Source organism: Myotis nattereri (genome assembly GCF_964212035.1).
Source record: "Myotis nattereri genome assembly, chromosome: 18".
Classification (NCBI taxonomy): Eukaryota; Metazoa; Chordata; class Mammalia; order Chiroptera; family Vespertilionidae; genus Myotis; species Myotis nattereri.
This window is the reverse complement of record NC_138093.1, coordinates 19,351,515-19,369,685: the sequence shown is the minus strand read 5'-3', so window position 1 is coordinate 19,369,685 and position 18,171 is coordinate 19,351,515. Positions and strand designations below refer to the sequence as shown.

At 43.1% G+C, this 18,171-nt stretch overlaps 1 protein-coding gene across 4 annotated transcripts in view; it reads right to left on the bottom strand.

The window, feature by feature from the left end:
• Positions 1-18,171, bottom strand: part of RABGAP1L (RAB GTPase activating protein 1 like) — a gene marked incomplete at its 5' end in the record, with an annotated part of 440,168 nt that overhangs the window by 6,917 nt on the left and 415,080 nt on the right. For 3 of the 4 annotated variants that reach the window (XM_081112105.1, XM_081112108.1, XM_081112111.1), the window contains 4 exons: positions 3,553-3,624; positions 5,966-6,049; positions 8,463-8,567; positions 13,913-14,023. In XM_081112105.1, the coding sequence (XP_080968231.1) occupies positions 3,553-3,624; positions 5,966-6,049; positions 8,463-8,567; positions 13,913-14,023 (372 nt within the window). The remainder of the gene's footprint in view (positions 1-3,552; positions 3,625-5,965; positions 6,050-8,462; positions 8,568-13,912; positions 14,024-18,171) is intronic. The other variant, XM_081112109.1, reaches the window with a different exon arrangement.

The following is an 18,171-nucleotide window of genomic DNA, read 5'->3' as shown; positions in this document are numbered from 1 at the left end:
CTTTAGGAAAATTCTGAGCTCATTGTCAGGTATAATTTATGTTAAAAAAAAAAAAAGAAATCTAATAGCAGTGCACATAGAAGATGCTCAATAAAACCTTTATAGAGTGATTAATATAAATCCTTGTTTATTTTTATTTCCACAAAGATTTTAGTTCAGGATAGTTAATCCTTTTTGGCCAAGACACTTTGTCGACTGAGTCTTGGTCATTGTTTCTACAAGGTACAAAGAATGATAAAAGCTAAGTGGGGGGTGGGAGGGGTAAAAGAAGAGCAGAAAGGGAAGATTATAAACCCCAAATTTAGCAGGTTTGGGGAGGGAGATCACTAACTCTATACTCACTAATAATCTCAGACTGGTGTTTTATAATATGAAATAAGAAAAATACACTTTTAGAATACAAAGTCAGAATAAAGTTCATATTTTCATTTCTCATGTCTTGGATTTTTAGGTTATAACTTATTAAAATGTGCATTTATTGTGTGCTAAATACTAAGCTAAGCACTTTATATACATTATCTTATTTACTCTTCAAAATGACCTTATGAGGCAGGTACTGTTTTCTCTTTTACAAAATAATAAAGTTTAGAGAGGTTAAATAACTTGCCCAAGTTGTTAAACTATATGCTGAAGTCCCTAGAATGCATAGAAATTACCGGTATTAAACCTAAATATATTCAAATAGAATTACATCAGGTTTCTAGAGCACTGGTCCCAACATTACTTCTTAAGAATACCAATCCAGAGAAACTAAGATGGCGGCATAGATAAACACCGGGAAATAGTCGCTTCCCACAGCAATAGAAAATTATCCCAAAGGACGGAGCAAACATCGTCCAAAACAACAGGAAGGCTGGCTGAGTGTAATTTCTACAACTAGAAGAAAAGAAAAGCACGCTGAGAGCCAGAGGAGCTGCGGAGGCTGAGTGCAGAGGTACGGCGGCGGCTCGCGGAAAGGGGGTGGCACCTGAGGACGCGGCTGTCTTTTTGAATCACAAGCTCCCGACTGCTCTGATCTCCGGTTCTGGGAAGTCTCTGGGGACCCAGGACTCATACGGGCAGAGGCTGCTCTCTCAGGCAGCAGCGGGCGAACTTGGGGGGCCGCTTTCCCTCAGAGGTGCTTGCAGCCGTTACCGGGACACTGAGACGCGCGACTCCGGGCTCGGAGAATCAGCCATAGCTTCTTTCTACGCCCTTTGCCTCCCTGAGACCCCGCCCCACCCGGGCTGCGGCAGAGGCTTTTGCATGTGAATGCCCCAGAACTTTGCAACCTGATAATTACCTAACTGCAGCCGGGCCAGCCAGACCCGGAACTTCCAAGAGAAGGCCCAAGGCCCCGCAGCGGCTTGCATTGCTTCACAGCTGAGCCTCTCCGTGGCCCCGGCTGTGTGGCCTCAGGCAGGGGCTGAATTAGCACCTCCTTAGATCCAGGAGCCACTGTACCCAGTGGTCAGAGGGGGTCCATTCTCCCACTTCAGACACAGCTGCTTCCCACAGCCAATTGGCCTGGAGGTCAATTCCTCCCAGTGATCCTACAACAAGCGAGGCACCAAGAGTGTCCACCCCAGGTAACTGGGGAGGCTGAGCCACTGGGCCCTACAGGACACCCGGCGCGCAGGCCACTCTATCAACACAGGGAAGCAGCCAAAATGCGGAGACAAAGAAACAGGTCACAATTGGCAGAAACGGAGGAGGACAGACGACTGGATATAGAGTTCAAGGCCACGTTTATAAGGTTTTTCAAGAATTTTATGGAAACCGCCGATAAATTTAATAAATCCCTCAAGGAGTATGGTGAGACCATGGAGGTCATGAAAAAGGACCAACTAGAAATTATGCATACACTGACTGAAATAAAGAATACTTTACAGAGATCCAACAGCAGACAAGAGGATCCCAAGAATCAAGTCAAAGATTTGAAATGCAAAGAAACAAAAAATACCCAACCGAAAAAGAAAAAAGAAAAGAGATTCAAAAAATATGAAGATAGTGTAAGGAACCTCTGGGACAACTTCAAGCGTACCAACATCAGAATTATAGGGGTACCAGAAGGAGAGAGAGGGCAAGATATTGAAAATCTTTTTGAAGAAATAATGACAGAAAACTTCCCCCACCTGGTAAAAGAAATGGACTTACAAGTCCAGGAAGCGCAGAGAACCCCAAACAAAAGGAATCCAAAGAGGACCACACCAAGACACATCATAATTAAAATGCCAAGAGCAAAAGATAAAGAGAGAATCTTAAAAGCAGCAAGAGAAAGACAGTCAGTTACCTACAAGGGAGTACCCATCCGACTGTCAGCTGATTTCTCAACAGAAACCATGCAGGCCAGAAGAGAGTGGCAAGAAATATTCAAAGAGATGAATAGCAAGAACCTGCAACCAAGATTACTTTATCCAGCAAAGCTATCATTCAGAATGGAAGGTCAGATAAAGAGCTTCACGGATAAGAAAAAGCTAAAGGAGTTCATCACCACCAAACCAGCATTATATGAAATGCTGAAAGGTATTCTTTAAGAAGAGGAAAAAGAAAAAGGAACTCTTACCATTTGCCACAGCATGGATGGAACTGGAGAGTGGATAAATACCACAAGATCTCACTTATTTGTGGAATATAATGAACAACATAAACTGATGAACAAGGACTGATCCAGAGACGGAGAGGCATTGATTGGACTGTCGGGCCTTGGAGGGAAGGTAGGGGAGGGTGGGGGCAAGGGGGAAAGATCAACCAAAGGACTTATATGTAAGCATATAGGCCTAACCAATGGACACGGACAACGGGGGGGTGAGGGGGTGAGCGGGGAGAGGGGGGGTAGAGGGTACGCATATGTAATATCTTAATCAATAAAAAATATTAAAAAAAAAAAAAAAAAAAAAAAAAAAAAAAATAAATTGTGATGGAACAAAAAAAAAAAAAAAAAAAAAAAAAAAAAAAAAAAAAAAGAATACCAATCCATTTATTTGGTTTACTGTTTCTACAGAATAAGCAACTCCTTTTTTCAAAAATAATCAAAACCACTAGGGGGCAGCATATAAATAAATGCCACAAGTTTTCTTTAAAAACAAACATCTAAAAAATTGCTCTTTGAAGCCAACATGTGTTTTCCAGTCAAGTTCCAGGTTACCCACACTGTTCACTGTCCAAGACAGCGATGGGATGAAGCTGCGGGTCAGACCCTGAAGCTCAGGCACAGCTGGGATGCAGCTGCTGAGGGTTCCCAGGTTTCCACCACCCGAGAAAGCCCGGGCCTCCTGTCACGATGCTGAAACCCACTACCTGCCTCTGACAGCCCATAAGACTTATGGGGACATAACTCTCTGCTGTTGGGAGGAGGATTACACTCCAGTCAGAAGAGAGACACTATTCTCCATGATTCCTCAGTCTTCTACAACAAGGGGGCTGGGGAAGGGGGGGGGGGGAGGGCGGATGTAGAAGCCATCCTGCCTGTGGGGCAGCATCACATACTGGGATGGATCCTCCTATCAGGCACTCCCTTGGGGCTGTGAATGTGGAAGAAATTCTATCACTGAACTACTCCACTCTCCTCACCTTCACTACCTCCAGCTCCTCCTTGCTGGCTGCTTGCTGCTTCTCCAGTCTGGTGCTCAACTGGGAACAGATCTAAAGGAAAGAAAAAAAAGAGTCTCCATACTGGACAACAGAATGATTCTTAGAGCGCGTGCACATAACTTTATCAACTCCTGTGGTATCACACCTCTGCTGCTGGAAGAAATTGTGCAGATGTGGTCATTTCTGCAGTGAGCAGCTGAAGGCCTGGGAGTGTCCCTGTGTGGAGCACTATCTTAATGAGTAGAAGGAAACACATGAGGAAGATCTGAGTTCTTTCCGTCTCTAGCCTCAGGACTGTTCCAGTGAATTCCTGTCCTGCTTCTGGAATCGCTCTATAGAATCTCTGCTGAGTACCTACTTTGTGCAAGATACTATTTATGCTGGGAACTGGATGAAACGCAGTTTGAACCAGAAATGTCCCCTATCTACAGCCATGGAAAGAGTCTCTTTTTTCAATGACAAAAGTTTCCTTAAGAAGTGGCAGAGTGAATAAAATTTTTTAAAAAGGTTAAATGACCAGAAAATAATAAAGACTAAAATCTCATCAAGTGGTTTGGCAACACAGCATAAAACGTAAAGCCTGGGAGTCCAGTTCTACTACCTTCTAGTGTTATGTCCTTGGGAAATTCGTAAGCTCTCGAAGCTTCAGTTTCCTCCTGGCCAGAAAGTGTTGTGCTATGAAAATCAGTGGAAAATATGTACTCACAGAGTTTAGTATAGCACCTGACTGATAAGTGCGCATTAAATAAAATCTCATTATTACTGATTTTGAAATAAGGTACTAACAAGTACTATAACAGGTAGAAATAAATGCTTTAAAGCCAAAAAACAAAAGTTGCTTTAAAAAAATACTGAAAGTTCAACTCTTATGGAACTTGAGTGAAATTTGAATCTTTAATTTTTTGAGTAATGAAATAAAAGAATTAGGGGATGTCAAATTTTCAAGTGCAATTTGGACTGGCAACATAAAAGGTGATCTCTATTATCAAAACAGGCACTAAAAAGAAACCCCATTTTCCTCAAAAACAGTCCTAGAGGCCAGGGCCTGCTTGTAGAGTTCAGTCTCGAATTCTCCAGGTCCACGCCTGGAGATAACAAATAGGTCTCCATTAGTCAACATTAAAGAGAAACAATCATCCTAGTAATTTTAAGCCATATACCCTTTTAAATAAACCAAAACATTCTAAAATATAGCCAATGATAACCAATTCCAACTATAGAATGCATGTGATCATGTTTTATGTTCTAATTATCTTCAAACAGATGGGCCTGTTGCCTTTTACATGACTTGAAGTACTTGCCAGATAATATTCAAGAACAGTCCCAAGGACTGCTATTTGCAGAGTGTGGCATATGGCCTAGCATGGTGACAAAAACTGCATCTGCAGTGATGGCGGGTTCCACAGCACATGCCTTTAATGTTCCTTGTACTGGTTAATGTCTAACCATGCCCTCTCCCACTTACCCAAATTCAAAATCTCATGATCACTTCAATGTTTTCCCTCATTCTAGCAAAACATGGCTATCATTTTGTGGCTCGCTCTCCTCCGCTTCTGTCACTATTGATTTTAGTCAGGGTCCCATTTTTTCTCACCTGGACTCCATGCTTTGCCACATTCCTGCTCAGGTGTTCCTACTATAAACAATTAAGTCCAAACACCTCAGCTATCCCTGAAGACCTTCCTTAAACTGGGTCCCCTCTCACCTATGCTTTTCTTCTGTATTTGATACTCTTGCCAAACTAAACTATTTCTGTCCACTAATCTACCTCCGTGCCTTTGCACGTGCTGTTTCCCCATGGCTCCTCTCCGCTCCCTCTCCACACACCCACATCTCACCCGGCCGCTGAGGCACAACTCACATCAGCCCTTCTCCAGGAAGGGTTCCCTACTTCCCAAATGCAGTAAGTTCCCTTCCTCTTATTTATACACAGATATTGTCTCCCTTTACAAGGCCACATAGCCAAGTGGGAAAATGAGTTCCCACATTCTATACTGTGACAGCAAAGGACACACTGATCCCCTAGCTACTGCTATTCGATACAATCACTAAACTTTAGTCCTTGGCAAAGAGGCAAATGTCACTAGTGTGTTCTATAGGAAATTAGCTTCTAAGTAGGGCAGAGACGGGATCCCCGTGGTAATAATGAGGTTTCTTGTTCCTCTAAATCTATCAAACATTGTGAACAAACAACAGATTGTTTTGCTCAAATAAACCTCCATGTTATCAGCAAGCATGTCCAACCACTGCCAGTTTCAGAGGAGAAAATAAGCCAACAAATGTAATGAATGCAGTGCAGTCATTGTTCTGGAAACTCTAAAAACAAAATATATTTCCCTGAAGAACAACAACAATTACTTTCATAGCGACAAAAACCACAGTGGTACTTTACCTGTTTGTACTCGGCAATGATAGCTGTAGTCTTCTTTATTTCATATTCTGCCTTCTCTAGCTGTCTCCTGAAGACTTCTTTTAGCTAGAAAGAGTGAGAATGAAAAACATCAAGACTCAGTCACAATCTTTAAATAATTCCCACAAACATCTAGATTCAGGTCTGCCTGAATCAGAGCCAATGGCAAGATAAACACTATAACTATATACATTTTCCTCATTAAAGCTATAACTATCTTAAATTTTTCTCATTAAAGCTGCTTATGCTTACTACTTACTTTACAAATATACTAGGGGCCTGGTGCACGAATTCGTGCATGGGTGGGGTCCCTTGGCTTGGCTGGGGATCAGGGCCAATCGGGTGCCTCACCCAGTCCCCATCTGACTGATTGGGGCTGGGAGGTTGGCCAACCAGGGGGAGGGACTGAGGGAGGTTGGCTGGCTGCAGGAGGTTAGCTGTGGGAGCGCAATGACCACCAGGGGGCAGCTCCTGTGTTGAGCGCTGTCTGGTTGTAACAGTCGCTTAGGCTTTTATATATGTAGATTGTTAATTGTCGATTCAGAAGCTACATTTATCTTTATGAGAGTCTAAAACAAATCCTCAAGGCCACATTGCCTGCACCCTTGATGCTATATGATCAATTACTGAAAAAACATTTTAAGCCCTCCTCTTCATATCCCCAACCGTCACTGCTGTCAGCTCTCTGAAGGCAGGAACAAAGGACTCTGGGAGTGGAGTCAGAAAAAGATGGAGAAAGATGAGAGCCCTGGAGGCCAGGAGATTCAGGGACTAAAGAAACAGTGACTTCAGAAGGAGCTAAGGTGATGCCTAGAGGAGGTGCTTGTTACAGTCAAAGAAATACTGAATTATGAATGCTAAGCTTAAACCAGCTATTTTCGTAGTCTGGCAGCTCTAGAATTCTAGGTATAGGGGAAGGTAAAGACGATGAAAAGGCTCAGGTGCCACCAGGCTCAGGTGAACTCAGGTCTTCCAAGTTGTTGACCAAACAACCAAATAAAAGCTTTGGTTATACCCCATCATTAATTGGGATGCTGTGATGTGGAATTCATCTGTTTATTCTGATCATGTATTTAATGATTAATCTGTACGTGCAATTTATTAGTGCAATTTATAATCGGGCTCATATCATTAGGAGATTTCTGAATTTCTTCATATTTGCTACAATTCTATAAGCAATTTGTAGGTTATTCTGATTCAGACTTGGTTGTTAGATTAGTCTCTATTCTCTATCTTACAGAATGTAAGGACATAAATCATTGCTTTTCCCCTTCCTATCACAGGGCCCATGGACCTCAGGACTGACTTAGATGGCTGAGAGGTTTTGACACTAATTCTCTGAGCCATAGTTTCCACTAATAAATCTCATGAGGGTACCATAATGATTAAAACAGGGAAGAAGCATGGATTAAGTTCACTGGCTAATAGCTTCACCTTTACCTGAGTTATTAAAGTGAGCCCCCAAAGGGTAGGAAGTAAAAGAAAAAACAATACTCATCGAAAGGCCTATATCAAACTGGATAATCAGGCCCTGAAAATTTTCAAGTACATAAAAAAAAAATCTTGGTCCAAAATAGGCCAAAGTCATTTTTTTCATTTTCCAAAATAATAATAAATAAATGCAATAAAAATCATAGAACACTTTTTATAAACCCTAAAAGGTACTCAATGATACAACCCTTCATTAGTAACTTCACTGGAACTTTGCCTGCTTGGACCTATGTCTTTGAAAGGCTTTGTGTCTTACTTGATATTTAGTATTTCGATGTCTCAGAACAAAAGATTAGAATAAATGAGTTAATCAGCCTGGCTGGACGGAGAGAGGGAAGCAGCCTGCTCTTCCAGGGAAGCTGCAAGCATAGACGTCTGGGGCAGAGAGGCCCTGCCTGTCCCCAATCCGGGACCTTCCAATGGAAGCGTCTTCCAGCTGAACAGCTTCCTAACTCACGGAAGACTGTCAGGTGCTAACTTCACGGCTGGATCCCAAAGGGTTTCTTTTATTCCCTGGGAGTAAGGTTTGAGAGCTCTGCCAGGAACACTGTTACATCTCCTTCCAAGGCATGAATCAGGAAAATGAAGTGTGACCGATGGAGGCAACTCCCAGCAGAGATTCTGTGGGCTTTGAGCTTCACAGTCCTCATAAATTACTCGAGAAGTCAATTACCTTTAGCTCCGACACGAAATTTGCAGATTTGTCAAAGCTCTCGGATCATAATCCCGTTACTAAACTTAGAGAAAAGTGAATGCGCTGGCTAGACAGCTCAGTAAAGGCAAATTCCTACAGGCTGCTTGAGGGGAGAAATGCTGCCTCCTCTTCTAACACCTGCAAAGGGAATGTCGAGGTGTGATGCCACTCACGTGGACTGCTTTGACGTCAGCCTTGATTTAGAATAAAATGGTTTCTTGTCTGTAGTATGAATCAGCTCCACATACCTGGGTAACACACCTGTGTAAGAGAAAGCCCGCCTAGGCCTGTTACCTGAGCCGTCTCTTCCTCCTGCTTCCGCTTCTCTTCCTCGGTCTCCACCAGCCTCTGTTTGGTCAAGAGGAGCTCCTTATTCAACACGTCTGCCTTGTCTTCTGCCTGCAGATCAGAGCGTGTCACAGTCATAAAGACAAAGACGGTGCAGGGAGTGTGTTTACTTCTCCAACTCCAGCACTTCCTGTTCCAGCATCACCACAAGCCATTCTTTTTGTTCCTCGCTAACCCTGGGATGGCTGCTTTCACTGAATGCCAATGACACACCAGGCCCTTGGCACGCATTATCTCTAACCCTCACAACAATGACTGTTTTACAGGTAATGGCAGTGAGGTTGGCAGGGATCAAATAACCCGCCTGGGGCACACATCTGCTATCAGAGCCATGATCCGAATTCATACTGGACTGGCATCAGCGCCCATGCTCTTCCTAAATGCTCCTTACACATCTCAGATGTCACCACAGCACTCACTCGGACCCTGTGGAAGTGGTTGGGTGAAGGGGGTGGAGCCTTTAGGGAGGCTCTAACCAGCAGTTCCTGTGGGTGGGTTCAGAGAGGGCAAGCAAGAGAGAGGCTGATCCATGGACCAAAGACAGGTGAGAAAATTCAAAGATCAGCTGAGCCCCACAAGGGTATTCACATAGGACAGTGAGTATAGCAGGGAGAAATTAAGACCTAAAATCTATGATAGAGCCCTGACCGGGTATCTCAGTTGGTTAGAGCATCATCCTGATATGCCAAGGTTGCAAGTTTGATCTCCAGTCAGAGCACATACAAGAATCAATCGGTGAATACATAAGTAAGTGGAACAACAAATCTTTCTCTCAAAATAAAATCAACTAATCAATAAATAAATACAAAACCCCATGGTAGAGAGATCCATGAGGAAAAATGAAGTAATCTAAACAGAAAAGACCGTATTTCTAGAAAGGCCCAGAAAAGCTCAGAAAAATACTCTGGTCTTAACTCAGAGAACAGAGCCCAAATTAAGCAAGAAAGCACTGTGTGTTAGCTTCACTCAGTTAAAAATGTGCCTATTTTACACTCTAGGGCTCTTACCCCTTAGATCTCAGCTTCAAGTTCACATGTACAGGGAAGCATGGCTGAGCCCTGCCCCACTGCCCCCATCTAAATTTGCTCCTGTTTATTTAACTCTGTCATACTTCCTTTGACAGCACTTAGCACAGTCTGTAATGACAAATTCCATGTGTCATTTACTTGTGTTGCCCACTAGACTTGAAGCTCTGGGAGGCAGAAACCACATCTCTCCGCGCATCTCTACAGCCCCAGAAGCAAGCCCAGCACAGGTAGAGAGTAGGCACTCCGTAAGTATCTGGCGAATAAATGGATGTGGCTCTGAAAGTCACTACAGAAGCAGACCGTGTGGAGTGGAGGTGGCGGAGAGCCACAGGACACGGTCAGCAGAGAAAACCACCGACGCAGAGGATGAAAGCTATTTGAAAAAGCTGTCCCTGGCTGACAGCAGCAAAATGTTATCCAAGTAATTGTGAATGCTGGCCAGGTGGCCTCCTGTCTGTTTCGCCGTATCTGCCGCGTGTCCAGATGGCCAGGCCAACACAGTCTGCTGGGTGCTGGCAGGGAAGCCACATCCAGCTTCTCCGTTCTCACTGTCTGATGTTCCTCATGTCCCGTACCTCAGAGGTTATAGCTCTGTTTTCAGATACCTTGAAAGTGTCAGATACTTAAGGTGAAAAAGTCCCCTTTAAGGACACTAATACATTAGATTTTAGGGGGGAAATCTACACAGCAAAAGAGCATCTTAAAATTAGAGGCAGACTTCAAAAATGCAGTTTTGGAAATGTCTGTAATAAAAGAAAAAGAAAGCCACTTTCCAGAGGAAGTTTTTAATATAAAAACAACTAAATATTTATGAGGAGAGGGCCTACTATTTTTATTTCACATTTTCTGCTGCACATTCTTCACCAGGCCAAGGTAAAGCAAGCTCACTGGATTTCTACTGCTTTCCCATCTGACAGCTGCAGAAATTTCTGTGGGCCCCATGTGGGAGGAGCCAGAGTTTCCCAGGAGGCTTCATCTGAAGTTTCTCCTCTTTGTGAGGCTTCTGTGACTTGAATGTGAGAGAAACACTGCAATTTGTGATTTAATCTCAAATCCTCCCATCACCTGATCAAAAGGCTCTACCATCAGGATGAGGAGCTTTCAGAGATAGTTTCTCAAAGAACTAGCCAGTTGTTTCAAATAAAACAAAAGAATCTGCCACTTAGTACATGTTTCTGGTCTAACAGGAAACATGATGTGGTTAGGAGGGAGCTAGGCACTTTCGGTGGGAAAGTCCTGGCTGTCTCTCTCCTGTGTTCCTTGGGACCAGGAAAGGACAGGGAGGGCCTGAGAGCCGGGGGCAGCAGAAACAGAACCGGAGATGTATCTGTTCACGTTTCTCATCGCTGAGAAGCCCTTACTGAAGGAGCTGAGGGAGGGTGAGTTCTCAAAAGAGAAGCTGTGTCAGAGAGAAACACTGAGAGCCTTCGTACCCAAGAAGCCTGAAGCCCACGAGGACATGACGAGGGTAAGGAGTCATTTATTTTCTCAGAGTTCCTAATTACCTAATTAGTGTTTGTTTGCTTTACATATTATTTCAAATACAATCTTCTGTCATGTTTGTTTAATGTTTTGCTGTTTTAATGAAGAGATCTGATCTTGTCCCGCTGGGAATGGAAAAGTACTAGGCCAACGGGGTGAGGCAGACTCGCAGGCGAGGGCCCCTCCTTGAAGCCGCCGGGCGGGGCACCTAACCTGGGGACAGCTTTGTGGTAGGTGAATAAGCCCTGCTCGGCAGAAACTGCAACATCAGGAGGAGATATCCATGAAATTGCAATTTTTATTCTTTCATCAAGATAGCAAGCTTCAAAAGGCAGGGGCCAGGTCTTATTCTTTAAAAAGAAAGAGAAAGAGAGGTATGAAGGGAGGAAATATGAGGGAGAAGGAATAGATGAAGGAGTTAACTTTCTTCAGGGGCTGCTCCAGTATTTACATGAGCACCTAGGTGCTCAGCACTCAAATATTTCAGGAGTACCCATGGAGCATCCTTTCAGACTGATCCTCAAAATGGATTTTCTCGAAAAAACTTTTACATAATTAATTTTTACGATTTTTATTTGTAGATGATATATTTTCTTTAAATAATATATTTTAAAATATCCTTTAAAAAGGATTATCCTTAAAAAAGAACTTTAGTTTAAAAATACATATATTATATCATTATCTTCCCATTGTTTTAAAAATCTATTTCAAAAAGACATTTTACAAATATACTTCTGTTCTCCCCTTCTATTGGACATATGCATTACTTCTATTTTTTATTCTTATAAGTAACACTGCAGTAAATAACCTTGTATGTATATTTTTGACCAAATCTTTGATACATATGTAGAGTGTCCCCCAAAAATGTGTACACACACTCTAAATAATTATTAAGGCAGTATTTATTAAAATATATTTCATTTTCGAAACTGAGCTATCAGCTGTTAAAATGTGTATATATTTTGGGGGGACACCCTGTATATATGCCAGTTTCTTCATTTATAAAATGGAAGATTAAAATAAGTGATTAGGAAGATTAAATGAGATAATGCTTAGAAATCACTAATATAGTGCTTGGGACATAGTAGGTAATCAGTAACTATTTAATTTCATTACTTTTTGAAACTTTTAAAGGCTTACCAAATATACTACCCACACAACTTACAATTTACAGCTCTAGCTTATTTCACTGAACGCCCACTGAGGCCAACTGCTTAAAACATTTTTCATTTAGCTCGCCATCTCAAGAAAACTATTAATGGATAAAAGACTCAAAATGACAGAGTCAGTTATGAGTGAGGGCCATTTGGAAAGCTAACAGGGAACCAAGAATTTCATTACAGTACTAACTCACCACTCTAGTCTTTTAAATACAAAACTGTAACCGCTGTGATCAGGTGGGGTGTGGTCCTCATCCACTGGAGACGCCTCTTCCTTCTTTGGTTCTGACTCTCTTAGTCACATACTTTTCATACCAACACCTTACAAGCAGGCTAGCTGCATGAGGTTTGTGGTTAAAAGGGCCATCTCTCTCCCACCCCGATTGGCTGCTTTTTCTACCTCCGTATCCGGCGTTCTGAGCAGCAGTCTTTGTTTTATTTCCTAACGCTGTCTGGTGCTGACTCCTTCAGCTTCCACCTCTCCCTGTGAGCACTGTTTGCTTCCCATGGTCTTTTCTCCCCCCTTACTGCGGTTAAAACTTGTGAGCTGCAAAATCAACTGTGTCCATGGGGAAAAGAAGTTGTGGCAGGGACAATTTTTTAAACATTGTTAAAATTCCTTCAATCTTAATTCCATCGGATTTATGTTATTCATGGATTTGTATTTTAAACAGTGCCAATGCATAGTTAGGGCACAATAATGCCTCTTCTAAGTCTCAGTTTTTCTGATCCCACACTATTTGTTCAGCATGTTCACTTAAAATTTTTTTAAATTGATTTGAGAGAGAGAGAGGAAGGGAGGGAGAAAGAGAGAGGGAGAGGAACATTGATTTGCTGTTCCACTTATTTATGCCTGCATTGGTTGCTTCTTGTATGTGCCCTGACGGGATGGAACCCACAATCTTGGCATATTGGAACCACACTCTAACCAGTCAAGCTACCCGGCCAGGGCTGGGCATGTTCACTTTTTTAAAGTCAGAAAATAGAGTGATAACTTTAAATCTACACAAGACTCCTTCCATATTGCCAACTGTTTTTGAAAACTCCAGCAATAGAAAACAGAAGTCCTAAAGCTGGCAGTACTGTTGGAAAGAACAAAGGAAGTTAAACAATTTAAGGTCTTCCTAGCAACAGCTAAAGTTTATTCAACACATACTACCAAACTGCTTTCCCTTGTTTTATTCTCACATCAGCCCATGCGGCAGCCGTTTTTATACCGATATGTAGGGTAAGAACTGCCTGGGCCACGTGGTTAGGAAATGGTAATGCTAGGATTCACACCCAGGCAGTGTGGGTGCTTAGCCACTAGGATGCCCGTTGACCCGACAATATGCGTATCTTAATGTGCATACGTCACATAAATCCTTTATATTTCCTGTCGATGAGCATTCCTGGTGGCGGATGCTCTCAGGTGACTATGCTGGCAGGCCTTGCCTTAGGAAATTACAGGGGCAGAGAAGAGACACGGAGTGAAGAGGTATAAAAGCGTAGGTCACACATGCTTCTTGGAAGTGACCCAAGCCCTCTGCAAGGCTGGCGTTTCCCACCTGCTCCAATCGGCACAAGCAGTCCCCTCCCACCTACACCCACCCACGCATCCATCAAGCAGCGGACTCCCTGTCAAGTACAGAGGGAGCCCCGGCGGGACTGTGGTGAGAGCAACTGGGTCCTTGCCCTTGAGGAGGTAGTCACAGTCTTATCTCTTCCTAGTGAATGATGGGTGTACCTGATCCAAGTCATTCCGCAGAGCAATCTTGCTGGTTACGAGTTCATGGGCGAGGTCATCATTCTCTTGTTCCAACCTCATGCTGGCCTCCTGTAATCTCCGGTTCTCCCTCTGCAGAAAAAGAGCAACAACCAGGGGTGGGGGTTAGTGCCTGAGGTACTAGCAGCAACAGATGGGACTGGTGAGGAAAAACAAGCAGCAACGACTAGTGAACTGAAGGTGTAGAGAAGGCGCAGTGGCACAGGAGGGCAGGACAGCTGTCTGGGGAACAACAGTGAGTTAAGCGAGCGGTGCAGAGGCGGCACTCTACCCCGTGAACTTACCCCTGCCCCAGACCCCCAGGCAGGGCTTCGTTATAAAACATGTGCCACAAAAAAGCAAAATTTCCACACGTACCCCCAACGCGTGAGGTTCCCACATAGACCTAGAATGCAGACACAGGCAGTTCTTTGTTGGAAACATGCACAATAACCCCACCCTGACCTCAGGGGAAACCACTAGACACAGTAGGGCTGGAATAGGGGGAAACCACTAGACAGGGCTTCAAGTTGTGTTCCCAATATCAGGGGTCAGGATGCACGGGTCCATGACTTTGCTATCAACTGACATTTTCATTCTTTGGGTAAAAATATGTTTACTTTTCTGAACACCAATTTTTTGTGTTATAAGAACAATTGTCCTTATGTTTGCTTTGCTGTTATTGTTTTAAATTTCAGATTAAAAGATTCTGGGTAAAATACATTACTGAGCTATTTCCCCCCATGAAATCCCAGGAAGAAAATCTGAAACAAAGTTATATGATGAGAGAACCAAGCCACATTGTTAGGAAGCAAGGTCTCCCCTTAACTAGCCATTATGAATTGTGTACATTCCCATCAGAATAGCGATGTAGTGTTTTCCATTCCGAAGTATCAAAAGTGCTTTTTCTGTTATTGTTAGCAATTACAGGACACTCCAGAGAGCTGACAGGAAAGACTTCAATGTGATGACACCTTCCTGTTTTTCATATTTATACTCCTAGCCGTGCCTTCTGCAAGAGTGGCAAAAACTCAGACAAAGCAGTGTTTCACAACCAGGAGACAAATCTACGTCCTGAAAGAGATTTTGTCATGGCATACTCTGTGTATGTGTGAGTGAGAATGTGTGTGTGAGTGTGTATGAATGTGAGTGTGTGAGAGTATGTGTGCGTGTATGCAAGTGGGTATGTGTGGTGAATTTTGTCTTCTATAGGACAACCTAGGGTTTGTTATATGGAAAGAAGAAAACATAATTTCTTTTTGTTTTTCAAAGAAGGGCTAAGAAACATGGTACAGGCAACGCCTGCGGCTGTCCTGGGGGCAGTGGATTCAGACACAGGCCAGCAGAGAAGCTAAAGCCCAAACTAGTACTCGACTCTAACCAGCCAACAGGGATCCTCCCTGCCCTCTCTTCTGGAGAAGGTAGACTGGGGCAATCGGGGAATGTAAAAACATTTTTTAAAAAGACACCGACTGAAAAAGGTTTAAAAGTCCCAAATCACTTAGATATTTCTAAATAATTTCATGAATTCCATGCAGCATTAAAATGGAAATGAAAAATATCTAATAACAGAAGAAATGCTTATGCTACCTTGAAGAAAAAGAGCTAAGTAAATGGAAAATCCCATTTTTATAACAGCATAAAAGATATTAATTGTGGATAGTGGATTATTTTTATTGTTGTCTTTGTGATATTTAAAGGTTTCTAAGTTTTCCACAATGGATATATAATACATGTATTTTAAAAGTTTAAAAAGTTGTTTAAAAAATAAAAAGCAATTTAGAATTTCAATTTCACTGGAAATGATAAAAATGTCAAAAGAACTTTTTTTTTTAAGTCCACTCTTGCTAGATGCTCATATTCTGCATGAAACCACAGTGGATCTTCCTTTGTGACTGAAATACAATGTAACCCTCAAAAGTGCTGCCTGGCCAGAAGCCCTTTGCCAAGGTATTTATTCCTGAAGAGACAGCGTGCACATTTATAGGGGCAAGTTGTCCTCATCCAAGTCTATCTGTCCCCTCCACAGATGCTCTGCCCTCTTACAGAAGCATAATTACATGGAGACTAAAATAATGGAAAAGCCAGGGCCTGTGCAGCTGAATCTTTCAGTCTTTGGGGAAGTGATCCAAATTCCAGCAGGGCCTGGAGAGTGCGTCTTTCATGCCAATATATCTAACTATTGCCCCTATTTGTGGAAACAACTTACATACTTGTCAAAAACTCAGATTTAAAAAGAGAGTCAGAAACTTCTCTCATAAATACCCTCCTTGCCAGGAACAGGCAGCAAATACCAGCAGTTTCCTCAACGTATTTCACAATGCAGAAGACATTTTTCTAATTTTTTGATAAATCCCCTCCAAAGGGAACCTGGTAAGACTACTACACTACCTATTCCTGAGTTAAAGTCCTATTTCTACTGAAATTGTACTTGCAGGACTCCGAGGTACAAAAATCTCCCCTAATTATTTACATCACACTCATTTGGCATAAGAGAAAATGTTGCAGCTACCAGTTTTTCAGGTTACATTACATGCTTAGAATTGAGTTAAAATAACCTCCAGGTAAAGTCACACGACGTGAGTGGGAAAGGACTTTGTTCAAAGTATTTAAGAAGCACAGGTAGCTACTCTCCCTATGGATCAGAGCTGCTTCTGATGGTTATATTATATGCGGAAGGGGTATGAGCTCAGCTAAAATTCTGACTGGTTAAGTTCCCATTCCAAGACCGATGTAACTCGGACCCTTCTTCACAGACACACACCTGAAGGGTGGGAGTCTATCGGGGAGGAATTATGTGTCTGAGGGTCCCTAAAAAGCACAACAGCTAGGGCACACCTGGCATTTGCTTTAGCAGGAAGCTCAGTCCAGTGTCTGCGAAGCAAGCAGCAGAGTGGGGAGTGTGGTCTCCGGCTCTGCACTCACAGATGTGGGGAAAGCAAGCCAGAGGGAAAATGCAGTATCCTCCTCCACAGCATGACCCTCCAGGCCACTCAGATGGACATTTTCCATGAAGAGGCGCTTGCCCGCACTCACCAAGGGTTAAAGAGGTTGCATCACTTAGCTGTCTTTTCCAGCCTTTCCCGAGGAGCCAAACTCACTTTGGAACTGACTAATTCAAGACAGAGTTCACCTTTACACCAGAACGGAGAAGAAAGTTTCCTTTCGATGGGCTTGGGAAAGGTAGTAAGCTTGCTTGGCTCATTTGGAAACATTAGCAAGGGCTGCCCACCTGAGAGAGAGCTGAACTCAGCCCCATGCACCTCAGTCAGTCCGGAGACAGCCACGTGTCCTACGTTTGCACAAGCAGATGTGCTGAATGCTCAGCGCCTGTAGACAAAACAGGCTCGTGCTTCCCCGGCCTCACAGCACGGACTCCAGGAGACACTGCCTCCATAACCCCTCAATCGCTCCTCACGCTGCCTGGAACATGCCCCACCTCGTACAACTGGACAACAAGCAGACCATAGCTTTCCCATTCGTCCCCTCCCCTCCTGCACAGGGACGCACAGCTGGGAGAGTGCGGTTAGTAACTTTTGGGAGGAGGATACTGCATTTTTCAGAGAGACAGACGCTGCTATTACAGACATACATAGATTTTAAAAACTTACCTCCTCAAAAGCCATAGACCAACTACCGTTTTCAATCATAGGTACAAAGACAATTGAAGGAAAAAAAAGAAGATCCAATGAAATTGCACACCTACTGATACATTTAGGGAATGGCAGTAACAGGAACAGGCACTTGTCAATGCTATTTGGCTCAGATTTGCTGTTTTTCCTTAGAGTGTCATATACTCTAAGTTCTCTCTGGGACTGCGAGCATTCAATGGAAGAAAGTGCACTTCAGGCAGCCAGAGGGCAAGTCTCAACTCAGGAAGACCAAGACTGAGTCACGAAACTCCTCCCACTCCAGGAACTATTGCCGTCTGCATGACTGATGAAAATGCTGCGTGTAACTATTACCAACTACAGTGTGAGTTGTTTATGCTGTTATCAGAGCCGGGTGGAAGGAACCTCCTTAGGCAACAAGGTTGGAAATCTTGCAAAATAGTTTATCTTCAGGCAACAGAATGACATTGCTGGGCAGGGAATGCACAAGAACACGGGGTTCCAGCCCTCCTCCGAGTCTGAGTTCTGAAGTTTGGGTGGAATAGTACAAGGATGGTGAACATCATTTTTTCCAAGACGAAAAAAACCCAGAAAAATGTGAGCTGGCGATCAAAAGAAAATAAACTGAGC